Source organism: Osmerus eperlanus, chromosome 9 (assembly GCF_963692335.1).
Source record: "Osmerus eperlanus chromosome 9, fOsmEpe2.1, whole genome shotgun sequence".
Lineage (NCBI taxonomy): Eukaryota > Metazoa > Chordata > Actinopteri > Osmeriformes > Osmeridae > Osmerus > Osmerus eperlanus.
Genome location: NC_085026.1, coordinates 6,099,901 through 6,118,046, shown reverse-complemented (window position 1 = coordinate 6,118,046; position 18,146 = coordinate 6,099,901). Strand labels below are relative to the sequence as shown.

General features: G+C 43.2%; 2 protein-coding genes across 2 annotated transcripts in view; one reads left to right on the top strand and one right to left on the bottom strand.

Moving 5' to 3' along the window:
* Window positions 1-11,015, top strand: part of crybg1a (crystallin beta-gamma domain containing 1a) — a 32,351-nt gene extending 21,336 nt beyond the window's left edge. Inside the window, exons 6-23 of the mRNA XM_062470194.1 lie at window positions 727-765; window positions 906-1,024; window positions 1,912-2,086; window positions 2,322-2,461; window positions 3,488-3,614; window positions 3,712-3,747; window positions 5,160-5,323; window positions 5,510-5,636; window positions 5,836-5,981; window positions 6,910-7,036; window positions 7,189-7,218; window positions 7,447-7,559; window positions 7,803-7,935; window positions 8,127-8,266; window positions 8,627-8,750; window positions 8,884-9,042; window positions 9,587-9,749; window positions 10,109-11,015. Of these exons, the coding sequence (XP_062326178.1) occupies window positions 727-765; window positions 906-1,024; window positions 1,912-2,086; window positions 2,322-2,461; window positions 3,488-3,614; window positions 3,712-3,747; window positions 5,160-5,323; window positions 5,510-5,636; window positions 5,836-5,981; window positions 6,910-7,036; window positions 7,189-7,218; window positions 7,447-7,559; window positions 7,803-7,935; window positions 8,127-8,266; window positions 8,627-8,750; window positions 8,884-9,042; window positions 9,587-9,749; window positions 10,109-10,197 (2,151 nt within the window). The 3' untranslated portion in view covers window positions 10,198-11,015. The remainder of the gene's footprint in view (window positions 1-726; window positions 766-905; window positions 1,025-1,911; window positions 2,087-2,321; window positions 2,462-3,487; window positions 3,615-3,711; window positions 3,748-5,159; window positions 5,324-5,509; window positions 5,637-5,835; window positions 5,982-6,909; window positions 7,037-7,188; window positions 7,219-7,446; window positions 7,560-7,802; window positions 7,936-8,126; window positions 8,267-8,626; window positions 8,751-8,883; window positions 9,043-9,586; window positions 9,750-10,108) is intronic.
* On the bottom strand, window positions 10,538-18,142 carry rtn4ip1 (reticulon 4 interacting protein 1). Its single transcript, XM_062470196.1, has 9 exons — window positions 17,584-18,142; window positions 17,180-17,331; window positions 16,538-16,606; window positions 16,156-16,280; window positions 15,463-15,511; window positions 14,789-14,925; window positions 14,313-14,496; window positions 13,611-13,703; window positions 10,538-11,610 (listed from the first exon to the last, which is right to left on the bottom strand). Exons 1-9 carry the CDS (start codon window positions 17,870-17,872, stop codon window positions 11,488-11,490), a joined length of 1,221 nt encoding a protein of 406 aa, XP_062326180.1. The 5' UTR covers window positions 17,873-18,142; the 3' UTR covers window positions 10,538-11,487.
* Between the last annotated feature and the right edge of the window lie 4 nt (window positions 18,143-18,146).

The following is an 18,146-nucleotide window of genomic DNA, read 5'->3' as shown; positions in this document are numbered from 1 at the left end:
TGTTGAAAATTCTGATTACACGTTTATTTCATTTTTTCTAAGTTGGATGGTTAATCAGCTAGTCTGTATTGAGATATTTGTTACTACTCACTCAAATACTGAATCTTCCTAAGTTATATGGACTAATACAGTATGAACAATCAACAATAGACAAGTGTTTGAATGTTTAGGATGCAGCCCTGTCTCCCCCAACCTGTCAGATCCTCTATTTTAACACTACTTCTTCTCTATAGACAAGAGTGTGATACATCTTTTACAACTGAATGAGTTTGGACACGCAATACATTCTTACATGGGCTGGGCAATCACTTAGGAAAAGTCACCTGATTCAAAGGGCTTGTGTATTATCTCACTCCATCTCCATGGCAATGGTGTCTCAAGCAGTCGTGATAAGGTTTAGATTGATGTGAAATTGTTTGAAAGACATTTTAAGCAGTCCAAAAAAGGGAAATTGTTTGACAGGAACCATCAGATAATTGTCACGTTGTTTCAAAAGAGACTGTTTCCGCATGCACATACTGTACCTATTTTATTTGTTTACAACTTGTACACAACATTTGTTTACAACAATTGTACTTACTTACAGTTTGTATCTAGCACAATAATACTACGTACTACAAAAGCTTAATTTATTTAAGGTTTTCCATTACCTCATGAAATGATACAACAAACATTCAATTATTTTTCCCATCCTTCCCAAATATATGGCATTTTTTCTCATTGCAGATTCCTGAAGTAAGAGGGTTCCACAAACGTCCTGGAAAGGTATGGATCACTTGATTTGAAATCTCCTGTTGCCAATTCTTTGGACACCTTTTTTCAGTTAGTAAATTGCCCTAGTACCTTCTAGTACTAGGGAAAACTGAGTTGTTGAAGGAATCCTAATGCATCATTTCCTGTATCAGCTCGTCATCCATGAGAATGTCCAGTGTGGAGGACAAGCATATGAGCTTTACTGTGATATGGAGGATGCCACCATGATGAAACTTTCACCCGTCATCTCAGCCAGGGTCATTAGAGGATGGTAGGAAACGTTTACCCTGTGTGAATCATTTAGAGGCTCTCCTAATTTACCGGCTTTGAAGCAATCTGTGACAAGATTGTAAAGGTGCAAAAACAACAAAAATATCTGCACAGCTTGAATCCATCTAGTAATGTCAGAACATTGATGGTCTCAAGGAAAGGAGGAAAGACTTCTGAGATATGTCCATTCACAGAATGTGAGAAATATAGATACGTTTATTAAAGGTCCCATGACATGAAATGTTCACTTTAGGAGGTTATTTAACATTAATATGAGTTCCCCTAGCCTGCTCTTGGTCCCCCAGTGGCTAGAAATTTTGATAGGTGTAAACCAAGCCCTGGGTATTCTTCTCCGCCTTTGAAAAAATGAAAACTGAAACGCTCGGTTTTGAAAATCTTCTCCTTATGTCGTCATAAGGAGGAAGGTTACCTCCCCTTTCTCTGCTTTGCCCGCACAGAGAATTTGGCCCACCAATGAGAAAATGAGCTACGACTGTGTGAGCGCGATATTGGTTTTTCCTCGAGACATCATGGCTTGCAAACGACTAGCTATAGACACAGAAACGGCACGTCCTGAGGAAAGCTCATTGTGTGACTGCTCGTAGTGGCTGTAATTCTGCATCATACAGTATTAATGGACCACTAAGGCCTATATAAAAGCATCCAAAACAGCATGTCATGGGATATTTAAGGTAGCTGAGAGTAAAATAGATACATTTGTAAATGTACTTACTCAGAATTTGAAGTTCTTCCCAGATTAAGAGGTCATCAGAGGAAGTGCAGTGGACAAAGGCATTTGCGGCCAACTTTTCATGTTGCTAATGTTTGAACATAAGGAGTTTCAGAATGGTCAAAAGCTACTCTGAGGTTAATATTTTACTCCTGTAGCTGGATCCTGTATGAAAAGCCAGGATTCCAGGGGCGTACCATTGCTCTTGAAGAGGGAACCACAGAGCTACCCAACATATGGGGAGAGGAGGTGGACAGCAAGGCACAGGATGAATTGGGCCAGCCCATTCTAACATCGCCCATGGTGGTTGGTTCTGTTCGTCTGGCTGTGAGGGTGAGACATGTAGAGGAATAGATTGTCTCTTGAATTGATTTACTCATCTCTTGTTTCAATCAAAACAAAACATTTTGCTTTTTGTGATGGACCATGCGCTATTTCAATCTTTCAACAGCGCACATCATTCTAAATGTCTATATGTTTGCCAAATATTCCTAGAAATCAACATGGGGTTCCGATTTCTCACCATTAATGTTGATGTTCTGCATGTTTCATATTTTGTGTATGACAGGACTACAGTGTCCCACGGATTGACCTGTACGCTGAGGTCAACGGAATGGGGAGGATGTCATCTTACTGCGATGACACCATAGAGGCCGGCTCATTCGGCGTCCCACAGAACACCGGCTCCATTAAAGTCCACTCTGGAGTGTGAGTTTCCCTCTCTGCTTTCTCCTACCCCCAATATAACCCAACATGGGGTCACTTTAACCACAGCTTTGACCACAGATTGACCATGTACATCTTGGTTGTTGTTGGTGTGATTAGAATGGTCCTTGACCATGATTCAAGAACAAGGTGTCGTGTGATTAGAATGTTGCGAACCAGGCAGCCTCCGTGAGCAGTATTGTAGTTTTTGTTGGCAACCAGGTAAAAAAAAAGAAACTCTGTGGCAATAGCAAAGACAATATAACTTGAACAAGTCTGTATGTCTTACCATGAAAGAATGCAGGCCGGCTTGCATCTGCTTGTAACAGTAATGTAGCCTGAGGTTGCTTAATCACACTCATTTTGTTTTAACAGGAAGGGTCTGCTTTTGTAAATGAGTACACATACAGTATACTGCATGTTTAATGCAGTGTTTTGTACAGCTGTCGATAATCATAAATTGTGTGTTTGTAAACAAGTGTGTTGATTTGTTAATAATATGTACCTTGTTGTTGGGTGAGTCTTTCAATGTGTGTGTGCAGTGCACTCCCATAGGAGTCAACCTGTTCAATTCCTTAGGGTTTTTGAGAATGTCTTGTTACTTCCACCCAGGGCAGTGTGAATGCCACACCCTGACATGATTCTGTGATGATGAGTTTATGGTGTTTATGAACAAATGAAATGCCAGCTGTCTTAGTAATGGCGTGATTGGAAAGCCATGACTATTGTCTCTTTTAATATTTGTGTGTGTGGGTGTGTGTGCACGCGGGTCCTTGTGTGTGTATGCTTACCTTGGTGTGTGCGTGTGCTTCCCTTACATTTACATTTAGTCATTTAGCAGACGCTCTTATCCAGAGCGACTTCCAGTAAGTACAGGGACATTCCCCCCGAGGCAAGTAGGGTGAAGTGCCTTGCCCAAGGACACAACGTCATTTGGCAGAGCTGGGGATCGAACCAGCAACCTTCTGATTACTAGCCCGATTCCCTAACCGCTCAGCCACCTGACTCCCTTCTCCCCAATCTCTACAGCTGGCTAGTATGGAGTGATCCTGGTTTGGCAGGTCTTCTGGCAGTGCTGGAGGTGGGAGAGTACCCCTGCCCAGAGGCCTGGGGTTTCCCACAGCCCTTCATTGGGTCTCTTCGACCGCTCAAAATGGTATTGGCATACATCGGTAGCAATTTGTGTTTGTTTATTTATTGACTGCTCAAATGGCTTCTTCTAACTACAGTATATGATTTTGTGTCTCTAACAGGGTGGATTGAAGGTGGAAAGTCCCAATGAAGTAAAGGTAGGATTATGTTTATATATACACCATATATCACCATATATCATATATCACCATAATGTACTACGTGTGTGTTTGATCTGTATATGTGCTCATGAAGTCTGGTTCGGTTTATTTTGAGTGCAACAACATTTTGCTCAACAAAACTAAACATTTACAAGAAATGTACTGTATATATTAAAATAAAGTGAGCATTAAATGTTTAAATACTGTAACACATTGTTGGGTTCAGACAAGTTACAGACCAACTGTGAAATATTTAGAACAGCTCCGTAATTATTTAGCAATACACTCATAGCTGTATTATTTGAATGCTGCTTTGGCATGGTGTGGGGAAAGGAGCGGCTTTCCCCACACCATGCTGTGGCTACGCTACTGGGGAGAGATCCATGCTTGTTCGTGCAGCAGAACTGGCACGTGGCTCCACAGGGTGTGGCCTCCAGGTTCTCTGTTTAGAGGCAATAATATGCTCAGTATACCAGACTGAGTACAATCAGCAATGTGTCCTCACCAGGCCTGGACTGGTAATCTGGCATACCGGGTGGGCTGACGCACTTAGGGCCGATATTAAAATTGGCCAACGACCGGCCCATAAAGCATGGACAACGGCCCATTGGTTCATTTTCCATACTGACACTGGGCTGGCCCAATCACATCTCTTAACAGGCTCCACCTCTCCCCCTCTGTTTCTTGTGTCAAATGCAGTGGCTCAGAGCCAAAATTCTGTGGATTCGGATGGAGAAACAAAAGGGCAAGGGTGGGGTGGAGAAGTTGCGGGCCAAAAAAAGTAAAAGTCTAGAGATTGATGCCTCAACATGTTTAGTGCTGTAGCTTCAGTTTCTAAGCCTACAGTACCTGACATTTTGCAAAAACAGGTGAACATAGAACATGGAGGAGAGGTGACTGGTCATGGCACCTGTGTCCGACCGATTATGGTGGGCCGGTCTGAGCAAAAATCCCAGGGCCATTTTTTGTCCCGGTCCAGCCCTGGTCCTCACAGAACATTTTAATCCACTGAGGAAGCTATACTACAGCAAATCATACTCTTATTAGCAAGTGGTAGGGGCATTGAAGGGGCAATCCCACCTAAATTGACAAATGACATACATGCAGTGTACTAAATATGCCCTTAAATGGTGACACACTGTAAAGATTTACAACCAAACCTCACACAGAAGGTGAACCCTACCCCATTGTGTCACTGTCAATCCCTCACAAACATGTTGGATTTAAACAGCACAATACTTGGGCCCAACTCACAGTGTGGGTTGAGCAATGTCTGGTGGTACAGTCCCTAGCCCGCAGCAGAGCTGGAATCCGCTGAATGACTGGCATGCTGCCCTTACGCAAGCCGGGCCCTGAATCTGGCACAGCAACTATCTCAGCAGACCCCTCCCTACCTCTCCATCCCCCAGGCCATGGTGTACGAGAAGCCCGGGTTTAAGGGCAAGTGCATGGAGATCGACGGTGACGTGTACAACCTGGGAGAGGGAGAGGAATCAGCGGAGGAAGAGGAGGAGACAGAGGGGATGCGGAAGTCACTGAGTTCCGTCGGGTCTATCAAAATCCTCGGTGGGCTGTGAGTGCTTTAATCTCAAGCGTATCTTGGAAACCACACATTTTTGATAACTTGATAACTAAATATTTCACTTTGATATTTCACTCAGACCCATCTCTCCACCCTTTATTTGTCTTGCGTGTGACTGTGTGTGTGGGAACGCTTTTGACCGTGTGACATGAGTATGTGTGTCCCATCTGGTTGCAGCTGGGTGGGCTTCAACCAGCCAGAGTTTGAGGGTCGTCAGTTCCTCCTGGAGGAGGGAGAGTACACAGAATGCAGGGAGTGGGGGGGCTACGGCGACACGCTTCTATCACTACGTCCTGTGCTCTCTGTGAGTACCCCTAACCCTAACCCTAACCACACAGCACATCTACACTTCAGTTTCTGTCAGGTTTGCGTAATGCTTTTGACAACGTGGGCAAGTTTATACGTGCAGTCATTTTGAGATTATGACTACTATGTATTTTACGGCCCAGTATACTGTACTCAGTATATTACCAAAAAAAAAAATTGTCTCTGTGTTTGTGTAGAATTTCCTGGCCCCGCATTTGAAGGTTTTCAGTGAGAGGGACTTTGGAGAACGGGGGCTAAACGTGGACCTGCTGGGGCCTGTTTTAAACATGGAGGACACAGGGTTTGGTACCAAGACACAGTCCATCAACGTGCTGGGTGGAGTGTACGTTAGTCTCTTTAAAATGTAAACTACATATAACTAAACTAAATATAACTAAATCTAGTCTCTACCTGAAAACCCAGCGAATTAAGTGAATTAGTGATATGGACGGTATAACATGGAAGGAAAACGAATCAGCGAGCATTGGTGTTTGGTGCATTGGAACTTTACAAAATGCTGGCAGATAACAAAAGGGGTGTAGTCATCACACATAAACCTCTCGGATAATACACGCACAACACACCACCCTCCCCCACACTCAAACCCAATACTGGAGGGCAGAAGCTTTCAAGAAGGGTGTACATGTCACGTTTTGGTAATCTATACCGAAGGTTAGACAAAGCTTCTAAAACTAGATTGTATTCCCAGGCCAAGCCTTCTCTGGGTGTGTGGATAATATGAAACAAGCTCAGCTTAATATGTCAACGGCTATCACCCACACATTACCACTAAATGAATCTTTACATATTAACCAGTTACTGTATATGTAAACAAATTGAACACCTGTTTTACCTGATTCCCCTTTACCTGACACCTGACACCTGATTTAGTGAGTTAGCGTATTTAAGTAATTACAAGAATGCATGTCAAAGTACAGTACGTTTCTGTAAACCGATGGTTCACGTAAGTGTGATAGAAGCCAGGTGCAGTGTCTTTAGCCAGAGGCAGTTGACAAGGATAAAGAAGGGCAAGCCAAGTTATCTCACCTGTGGTGACCTTTATGCATCCTTCATGAAGCCTCCTACTGTTTACTGCTCAGCGAGTCATCGAGCTAATTATTACACCTATTAAAAAAGGAGCTAGGAGGTAGAGTTAGTAGTTATAGGGGCTGCCTTGTCATACAGTGTGTTCAGTCTTCTTTAAATTGCACAGTGCGGTGTGGTCTCAAGGCCGGTGTGTGTACCTTTGTGTATGTGTGTGTTCTAAACAGATGGGTGGCCTTTGAGAACTCGGGGTTCGCTGGGGAACTCTATGTTCTGGAGAAGGGACTCTATGGAAGCCCGGAGGACTGGGGGGGCCGGAACCTCAGGATCTCCTCAGTTCAACCTGTTTTCCAGGTAAACTACATATATCTGACCGGATTCAGTAGTATGATGCAGTCATATCAACCACTATAACCCTGACTGAAATCACAAAGTTGTGTATATCGCTTAAAATCATTTTAATTGATTTCCCTAATTTTTTACATACACTTATGTGTCACTTCTAGGATAACCTAGTTGGATCAAACAAGTTTAAGGTGAGATCCTCATGCTTTTTTCGTTAATAATTGCCAGTTTACTGATAACAATAACAAGTGTGTCTACCTCTAGCGCCGTATCGCAACATTGCCTCTTGGAGGACGTTCAAGTTTTCAAAGTCGACGTCTATGTCCTTTTGTGGCCTGTGTGTGTGTAGGGAGCTACTTCACTGCATGGCTCCCCTGTGAGCAGCAGTAAACCCATTGTGCTCTCCGTGGTCTGCCTAGGTACTGCTGTACCCGGAGCCAGGGTTCCAGGGCACAGCCCTGGTGCTGGAGGACAGTGTTGCCACCCTGGATGAGGCCTTCTCCCCATGCTCCTGCAGGGTGCTGGCTGGCAGGTGAGCACTGCGTCAGCTGCACTTTGCACTATCCATGGCAGAACCATGATCGGACTTGTATTGGATGGTTGGGAAACTCGCTATCGTGCTTTAGGGGATGCATGTCTGGTGTCTGCAAAAAGCTTTGTTCCAACGTACATACAGAAGGGACACAATGTGTGCTGGGATGAACTGAAGAAGATTAGGAAACTTCTTTTGGACCTAGAAGAAGTTAAAGTTGTGTGTGTGTGTGTTATGTTTCAGCTGGGTGGCGTATGAAGGGCCCCAGTGTACAGGTCATATGTATGTGCTTGAGGAGGGAGACTACCAGACCCCAGAGGCCATAGGCTGTCTAGGACCTGACTTCACCATCTGCTCCATACAGACTCTGGGACACGTGCGTAGAGACCGACGGGCTGTTTGTGTGTGTGTCTGTGTTCACATTTGTGTGGTCGAGTCAAATAGCATCGCTCTTGAAAGCTCTTGTGGAAAGGTTGTATTGGATGGAGAAGTCTGTGTGTGTTTTCCAGCGTCCTGTTTTCCGACACATCTCTCCCTCTCCATGTGTCTTTCGTGCTCTCCCTCCAGGAGTTCTCTCTGCCCTCCATCACCTTGTTTTGTAAGGCTGGCTGCAGGGGGCGTCGGACAGTGTTGGCAGCTGGAGTGGTGAACCTAAAGCTAGCTGGACTGGATGGACACATACGCTCCCTAGTGGTCGACGGAGGAATGTACGTAAGCTCTGAACTCTCTCACGTGTCTTGGACTTCAAATAGAAAATATAGTTGGGGAGTTTTCAAACGTTTGTGTTTTTTGTAGTATTTTTATTATTGGTCGTGTTTATTACAGTCCTGCGACGCCCACAGATGTCAGATTTTATATTTATTTTAGTGTCAATCCTTTAGATTTATTGGTTGCTATCAGGATGTGAAGTTTATTTCAGCAAATATGACAAAAAAGTGTGTCTCAACATTACCGACCCTGCCTTTAAGTGTTAGATTACACTGTTCTGCTGTTGGCTAGTACACAGCATCATGAAGTACTGGTGGTACAGTAGGCTATGTGGTATATTCTTTTTTTTTTCTTTCCAGGTGGGTGCTGTATGAGAATTCAAACTATCGCGGACGCCAATTCCTGCTACAGCCAGGACAAATAGGGGATTGGTGCAAGTTCAGCAGCTGGCAGCAAATAGGCTCCCTCCGTCCACTGTTACAGGTACTGGTGGGGGAGGGGGCAGGTTCATTGATTCTATCATTTTAAAAGTCCTATGTAGTGTGCGTGGTAGGGAATTTGTGTTCACCTCTGTATTCCAGCTGGCCTCATGGTATCTGTGTACTGGCATTTGTAGAAGCAGGTGTACTTCCGTCTGCGGAGCAGGGAGACTGGCTGCGTGATGACCCTGTCAGGTTCCATAGATGACATCAAGCTGATGAGGGTGCAGGCTCTGGAGGAAACTGGCGGGGTGGAGCAGTTGTGGCTGTACCAGGATGGGCTGCTGTACTGCAAGGTGGGTCTGCACGCGGCCCAAGGTGGAAGCATCATTTGACCCTTATCATGCAAAACATGAAGGCCATTGCCGACCCCTGTGGACAAAGTGGCTTCATGAGTCAGGAGCAGAAATGTTTGTTGGTTAGAGTAACTTACCTGGAGCATGGTGTATGATTTATTATTGTTCATTTTATAATCGCAAGCCAGTAGTGTGTGTATTTAGATACATTGCTATCCATTCTGTCATCCATGTTTCTGCCATAGTAGAAGAATATCTTCCAAACTTTTTGAGAGTAAAGTGACAGTGAAAGTTGCAGTACCAAATGCTTTGGCAGTGTTTAATGGAAGACTTAGTTCCTGTCCTGGCTTCCTTTCCTTCCCAACCAAATGAAGCTTAATGGACTTGTCAATAATGTCAGTTGCCAAAGAACTCAATACAGACCTATGCAGGGAGGAAATAATAGTTATTTATTAATTCACATAATTCTTCCTTCCTTTCCACCTGTTCTCTTTCCTCTTTCTACTCCTCCCCATCCTTCCCTCTTTTTCCTTTCCTTCTACAGCTGGTGGAGGACTGTTGTCTGGAAACAACAGGTAGCATGGTGATGGCAGGCAGCAGGTTGAATGTGTCCCCAGAGCTGGGAAAGGAGGGTCAACTGTGGAATGTTACTCCTGATGGCTTAGTTCGGAATGACCTCAAACCTGACCTAGTCCTGGAGGTTAAAGGTTAGACCACCATTCTTAAATCCTGCCCTTGATACACTGATTAATGTCTGGAGTCATTCAAAAGCTATGATATAGGCTCTATCGCCTCCTGAGAAATGTTTGCTAAAATGTAATGCAAACAATGCTTAGTATCTGGATATAGAATTGAGTGGATCTTTTTTTTTTGTATAACTTTATCAGTTCTAGTGTTTATCCTATGGCGCCATCACGTGGTCAGTTTGTAAATTGCAGTTACATAAGAACAGAATGAGCCTACAGAGATGTTTATTTCCTTAAACATAATTCCTACCTCTCACTAATTCATTTTAAGGGATGAAAATGTTTTCAGTGATGATTTGTGTCCTTGTCTGTCTCTTTAGGTGGTCAACAGTATGATAAACATCAAGTGATTCTTAATACTTTTGATGAGAGCAAACAGAACCAACGATGGTCCCTGGAGATTATATAATGGAGTTTCAGACAGTTTTATTGATGCCCTGCTGTGGGACTGCTTTCTAATGGATCCCTGTCATCGAACCCAGTGATCTCTGACACCTGCTATGGAGGATTGAGCTCTGTGATGCAGCTCCACCACCAGAAACTGTTGTCTGTACAAGCTAGGCTAAGTGCTCTAATGGTTAGTGATTCACATTTGCTTTCAAAGCGCTGCACTGCAAAACTGTCATCCAACTGAACATGGAGATACATTTTTTATACTCTGGACTTCTTTTTATACTCCTCAATTCACAGACAGAACCATGTTTCTACAATAAGATCCTCCTAAAAAACAAAGTAAAAGATGGCACAACTGTTGTTTACAATGCTTTATCAATGACATCCAGTATACTGGATAGTGGATACTGTTACTATGACAGTTCATTGGTTAGTTTTTCTTCTTAGCTTAAGTCTCCAACTATAGCAGAGCATTCCAAACAGGACATACTTTCTTGCTGTATCTGAAGCAAACTTGAGTTTCACACACCATATCAATGCTGCTTGGCTTAATCACTTCCTTGATGCTACTGTTTGTTATATCACAGTACATGAAGACAAAGATGAAAATTCCACAAAAAGGAAGTTTTTAATTTTCAAGTGTATAAACTATAGTTGCAGATTTAAGTATATGAGTGTTGGGTGTATGCTGCAGATTTCATTAAACACTGTTGCAATTTCAGCTTTATACTACAGTAAAATATACTATAGTACTACTACTGGGTCTTAAATGTAAACATGCATATAATAAAATTGCTGTTGTGTTTGAAAATAATAAACAGCATTTGTTTTGTTGCTTGTGTTCCTTATTGTGAAGTCCCTTACATACACTGAATGATTATGCACCCATGAAGAATTAGTGGCATGCTTACCATACATAGTGTACATTCTCTCTCAGCCATAGACATAACACAAACGCGTCATGTTTGAAGCCATCAAATTCACAGATGCCAATTATAAACTCGGCCTTTCACAAAATATCTTTCGTTACCATATCAGATTGTGTTCCGTTATCATCTCAAATGCTTAATTGTCCACTCTGGGCTGCCATAAAACAATTGTATTTACCGCTACCAAAGGTATTTTATTGAAAACCTCTAAGCAAGGGTACCACAACACTACAAACTGATTTCATTTCTGAAAGTATGGCTCTTAAAATGACTTTAACATCAATGACTTTCTAATCAGTGGTGTGTACAAGGACGCTCTTCCAGGAGACAGGCCACAGAGGGCCCGGCAGGGTGGAGGGGCGAACGAGGCTTCATGGTTACACAGAGTCTCCGCTGCTGATGTGGATGACAGTCTTCCCGCGGGCGTGGCCCTTTTCCATCTTCTGGAAGGCCTGCGGCACCTGGGAGAAGCCAAACTCCTCGTCCACCACTGCTCGGATCTGGGAGACAGGAACAGGAAGCGTCAGGCTCTGCCACCAGAAGGGATGTCAGACACTGGTGACAGACAGCAATGTGACAATGCAGAGCTGAGGGGCTCTAGTCTAAATGTTGATACATTGCCAGGTGTCTGAAAATATTTGAAATAAGAATTTAGGTATTTGGACACCTGACCATCACACCTATTTGAGCGTGTTGGACATGTTCTGACACACACACACACACACACACACACAGAACCAGGCAGAAGCACAGTATGAGGGAACTCCTACCTAAATCCTTATTTCAGTTCAACAATGGACACCCACAGCACTTCCTCTTCCAGGCCCTCTTTACTGTAAACACCTGACCTTGTTGTCACGGAACAAGGCCTGTCATTGTACAGAGAAGTGTGGTGCCATGATGTCATGGTTGTGTGTGTGGGGGGACAGGAATCCAGCCAGGTCCAGGCTGGGTAGCTAGCCCGGAGGCCGGACAGGGTTGGAGACAAAAGGTTGGGATTATTGGGCCTATTGGAGCGGGGATTAGGGCAGCATTCCAGTCCTGTGGCAACTCAGCACAGTCCGAGACAGCAAGTCATCATCTGACTGACTGCCACTGACTGAATGAGGGTGGGTGTTTTATCAATTTTTATTTACCATTCCTTTTAGCAGGGCGTCCCACTGTGAAAAGATTCCCTTTGCAAAGTGCCCTACTTACATATGTACAATAAGGAACTAATTAACAAACTATTACAAATATCGGAAGAAAAGACCCCTACAAGTTTGTGCGTACAAGCGTATGGGCGTATGGGTTTGGAACAATATTTGCAGTCAAGCTGTCTGAAATGTAGAGATTTTATGCAGTAGTCACAACATTCCTCATACTTAAGTATCCATGTTATCGCTTTGTTTTCATTCAACATGCTAAATTGTTCTAGAGTTAATAATTATCCATGATCCGATCTACAATACATAGTTTGTTTTCCTGAGCCTGTCTGGTTTGGGTCTAATGGAAAGTTCCAAGGTTACACTATTTTATAGGTTATGTCAGAAAAGCTCAAACTTGCATCAAATTCTGTGCCTGGAAATACAAGTTTTTATTTTATATATTTTTGGTTAGCAGTAAGATTTAGTTAGTTTGAAATCTTTCAAACTGCCAAAAATATTCCATTCAGGCTGAAACAGTCACTCAAAGCATATTCAAAAGTGACTTAATTTGTTCCATTTACGGTATGGCACAACAAAGGTTTTAAACACTGTATTCAGCACACAATCTAGGTTAGAAACATATCTGATGTCTCTGAGTGGAGCAGAAGGGAGATAGTTCATCACTTCCAGCAATGTTGAGACAAAAGGGTGAGTGAATCCAACACGACTGAGGCCGTGGCCAGGTGGGCTAGTGACACACTTCCCTGTAGATGTGACACATGCTATTGTGCATGCATAAGGAACTTGCTTGTTTAGAACACAAAACGATATTGTTCTACAGAAACACATTTGATGGACTGCTAAAGGAGTGAACACCGTGATAATCATGGGGACACTGAGGACTTCTGAAATGTCTCTGCCACTGCTTACTGGTACTATGTTAACTGTATGATTTTTTTGACCTTGTGCGCACACACACACACACACACACACTCTAGGCTAGAAATGGACAGGATCTAACATCTGTAGAGATGAGAGATCGTTTTCACCAGAATGAACAAGTTTGTGAATGGTTTTAACACGAGTATTGGATTGATTCTGTTTGCTGAAGGACCTGATTTGATTCAATAGTTCTTTGGTGTATAGCCTTTTAATAATAAAAAATAAAATAAAATAATAGTTGCCAACTTCCTCTCTTAAGTCAATTAATCATATAAATGACACTAATTTGTTGACTGAAACAAACATGACATCAACGTGATCCAATGTCCTGCTTTTGACTTGTTTGTAAACTATGCATAAACATCTAAGGTTAGGCTGAAGTCTGGCTTAAAACATAGGACCTGCTACACATCATCCAAACCGTACCATACCTTTGTTTCGTCTACCATCTCGCTGATATCATCCAGAACGGGTCCGTTGGGTGCAAAGAACCCCCAACGATAGTGCACACCCTTGGTTAAGTGCTGGGGACACAAAGAAGAGACACATTTGTAGAATTTTCTACACTGTAGAAACACACCTATTTACTCCTGTGTTTCCCTCTTTTTAGTGTGGCTAAATAAACACTGCCGGTCCAACTCCGCACCTCAGTCTCTGCCGACCTTCAGACAAGGTCAGAAAACAAACAGACAGCTGTCAGTATTGACAATGACAAACACCTTCACGGCACACTTCAAAGGCCTAAACCAAACACTGTATGTTACATAATTATCTTATGCTTTGACCTTGCTATGACCCCCTAGGGGTTTCAGCCCTTACGGGGTGCGTACCCTTAGTAAAGGTAGAGCAACATGTATTATATAATGATGTCTTGGGACACTATGTAAGAATGGATCTAATTTGCCTACCCTAAAGGTAATTTGCAGTTGCTGTGGCTCTGTCATGTGCTTATTTTCCAAGTCAAATTGGCTTTAAAAATAGATAAGATGGGTGAGATGGGTGTAAACTTTCTTTGGCAGACCTCTCAAACCCACAACAGCATCTGTAACATTCGGTGTGTTAATGGTGTAGATGGGAAACAACCCCCAAAAAGAAGTGGAAATAAAAACCAAACACACAAAATGTGTGGTTACCTTCAAGCCCTTACACAACACAGTAGCTCCGGTCTGGAGCATTCCATCGGCGATGCCCAGTAAATCGGTGTTCTGGAGAAAAGGCGTTACCAAAGTGACATATTTGGCGCCGCACCAGGGCTTGAGCAGATCCAGAGCCCAGCGCTCCGTGTCCCCTCCTATGTTGTCTAGGATCAAGTCGAACCTGAGGAAGAGAAAAAGAGACAGATAAGAGAGGGGGGAACAGTGGGAGGAAGAAAAATACATAGTGGAGAGTGGTGAGGAATGGAGCAAAAGATAAAGGACAAGTGAAGGGGGGGAAACAAAAAAGGGAGAAGGTTCGAGAGATAGAGAGGGAGGGAGAGAAGGAAAGAGCGAGAAGGAGAGAGTATGGGAGACATGGGGAGAGAGGGTACCAAAGGCACAGGGTAGAGAGAGATTGGTCGATAGAGGAGCACCAGAAAATATATGTTTGTGTGCATGTGTTCTCGGCTCACTTCTCCAGTGCTCTAAGGGGCACTTCCACAGGGCCAGCAGTGTAGTCTACCACATGATCAGCTCCCAGTCCCCTCACCAGCCTCTGAGCATTCATAGAGCAGGTCACCGTCACATGTGCACCCCAGGCCTTTACCAACTGAGAAATACAGTACATTTAGTATAATGCATTTAGGAGAACATTCACGCACAAAACTAATGATGTCCCTTATTTGAAAGACTTAAAACCAGAAACCTTTTCACTCGTAAATGAAATGTTAACAATACTGTGTCATGCGAGTTTGACACTTTAATTTAAGAAGAAGAAGAAGTAACCTTTACTGGTCATGGAGTGTGAAACTCACACTCAGACAAGGAGCGCTGGAGCTGGGTCAGAATGACAACCTGTGTTACCTGACCCCCCATAGACAGACTATGTTTCCAAGTTCAGCCCTACAGCTCTACATGACGACATTTCTATAATGTCACTGAATACGGTGTGCCCTGTTTACTTGGCTGAAACACTATGAATGCATTTAGTATTGTATTTTACTGTGTGTGTATAGGACTGTTATATTTAAAAAAATGAATAGGATTACCGGTATGTGTGAATGGTAGGTTAGAAAGGTACAGTGCACTGATGTAAAGTGTGTATCCAACTACACTGTGTGTGTTTGTGTGTGTGTGTGTGTGTCACCTGTATGGCAAATGTCCCTACACCACCGGATCCTCCAAGAATCAGAATGCTGTATAAAGGAAGAGAATAGACTCAAAATCACTATGAAATATGAGGTTCTTTTCTAAATCCATTCAAGTATTCAATATCCTCAGGAATCGGGCTATTAATCAGAAGGTTGCCGGTTCGATTCCCGGACGTGAAAAATGACGTTGTGTCCTCGGGCAAGGCACTTCACCCTACTTGCCTCGGGGGGAATGTCTCTGTACTTGTACAGGGACATGCCCCTGTACCCTGTACTGTAAGTCGCTCTGGATAAGAGCGTCTGCTAAATGACTAAATCTAAATCCTATAACAACTGGTCCATCACCGAAGCTCTACTTCATCTACTTTAAATGACTGTTGGTGTGCCTGTCCAATACAAGTGTTAGGCCTCATTTCCAAAGTGTTATCAATGACTACAGTTCAAGCGTATCCAAGTACTCATTACCAACAGGTCTAACTCAAAGCGAACTCAAAGGGATCACTGGTTGTAAACAGAGGGGCAAACCTTGGATGAATGAGAAGAGAAAAAGAGGTTTAAGGTGGGTAGAAACAGAACCAAATGACACGTGTATGTGTGTCTGAGTGTGTCTGTATCTTCGTGTGACACTATGTACACAAGTGCAGGTGCATCTCTGACGCCCTTGGACGAAGATCCACAAGGTCACCTACCGCTTCCCAGCACAGTTGTCTTTGTTGAGCCCTCCCGTGTTGACAATGGCGGACCAGGCCGTGGCTGCTACGTAGGGCACAGCTGCCGCCTCCGTGTGGCTGAGCGACTTTGGCTTACGGCCCACCTGGCACGGACACAAAATGGCCGCCAGTTACGATAACAAACCGTGGCTGGAGCCGTTGCTGTGTGCAACTGTCGAGTCAACATAATTGTGGATTGTGCATAACAGTGCCAACTATACTACTCATTCCAAATACGGTTACTTTAACGTGGATTTGTGTATTACGTATTATTAGAACAAGTCAGAATGTGAATGTGCTCTAATCTATAACAAATGTGTTTGCCATTTAAGATTGTAGACGTATGCGTATAGGTTGGTACCTCATTGGCACTTAGCACTACAAACTCTGCCAAGCTTCCTTGCTTCCATGGTGGAATGGCTGCCCACACCTAGGGTCAAAACAAATCATGACAAAGACATGAACAACACCTTCATGATGTTACATAATACATTATTATCTATTTATTCCATGGCACATAGAATGTACTGTTTGGAGAAGTAGGCTGCTACATTTCGGGGAAGTGCATTTCATTCCACTCCCATTTGAAAGGTGTTTTACCTGTTACCAAATGAGAAGATTGTCTTTTGTTGACACTGTGGGTGCCCGGTTGGCCCAGGGGTGGTTTGATTATGCAAGGTTATGCAATGTCGTGCTCCTCATATTGGCAACTCAATGAAGTTCACAGAGGGCAAGAGAAAATTGAAGGTGGCTATTGTCATAGCCCACTGACTAAATAAAGAGGTGCTGACATGACTTCATCATGGGTGAGAGCACCGAGGGGCCTAGATTCACTTGGAGATGAGATGCACACACAGTGTAGTGTACACACACTTGTGTGCAAACGAATACACACACAGGAGTGCACGCACACTCACAAGTCTCGCAACACACCTCACTAAACCACTCAGTAAATAAGAAGCAAACTATTATTTCCACATCATTCCGGTGTACAGGTTCTTACCTCATCCCCCTCTTTGAAGTAGGCCACGTCCAGACCACACTCCATGATAACTCCAGATACATCTCTGCCCAGTATAAGGGGGAACTCGCTTCCTGTTTGGTTGAGGTTCAGGGGATCTCGTTTCATAGCCAGAGTGGCAGCCCCATAGCCACCTATGTGGACAAAAAGAAAAAGATTTAGCCTCAAGCCTAATTAAAAGCAAGTTCTCATACAGGACAGCGAAACCAGATTCCTTATTTATTTAATATTTTTACCATTAAGCCTAAATATTTTTTGACCATTAATAGGTCACTTTTATTTTTTTGTGTTGCTTCCAATAATAAAGTGTTGTCTTGCCATACTACTGTTGTTTTTATCTTTCTTTCTTTTTTTGCATATCCCTAGTACTGATGAGTGACACTTACCTCTCATGCTGACATCGATTGGATTCAGACCTGCTGCATGAACTTTGACGATGACCTCGTTGGGATAATGGATGATAGGGAAACTGGCGTTTTTTGTGAACCGCAGGACCTTGTTATTGCCATATTTATCGATAACCCAAGCAGGCATGATTGTCATGCGACTTTTTGTTGTACTGAACCATCTCTCCTGACCACTCGAGATCAATGTTGTCACACAATGTGTTCTATTGAAACAACGCAACCACCGACTGCACGCCACTCCAATTAAATTATGCATTCTGTTTTGCATTCAAAATAATACCTTTGTTTTTTCTATCTTGCTTCAGTGTAACACTTGCATTTGACACGACTAAAACCACAAATAATGACATAGCGCTCAGCTAGCTAGCTGAACTTAATAAATGCATATCGTGTTCAATTTTTTTGCAAGATATTTATCTTTAGCTGGCTAGCGTCTCTTACTAACCACTGGACTCAATTGTCGTTATGAAAGCTATCTTTACTAAACAAAACGGATATTAAATTTAGCTAGGAAGCTAGCAGTCAGGTTTAGCTCTCGGCTC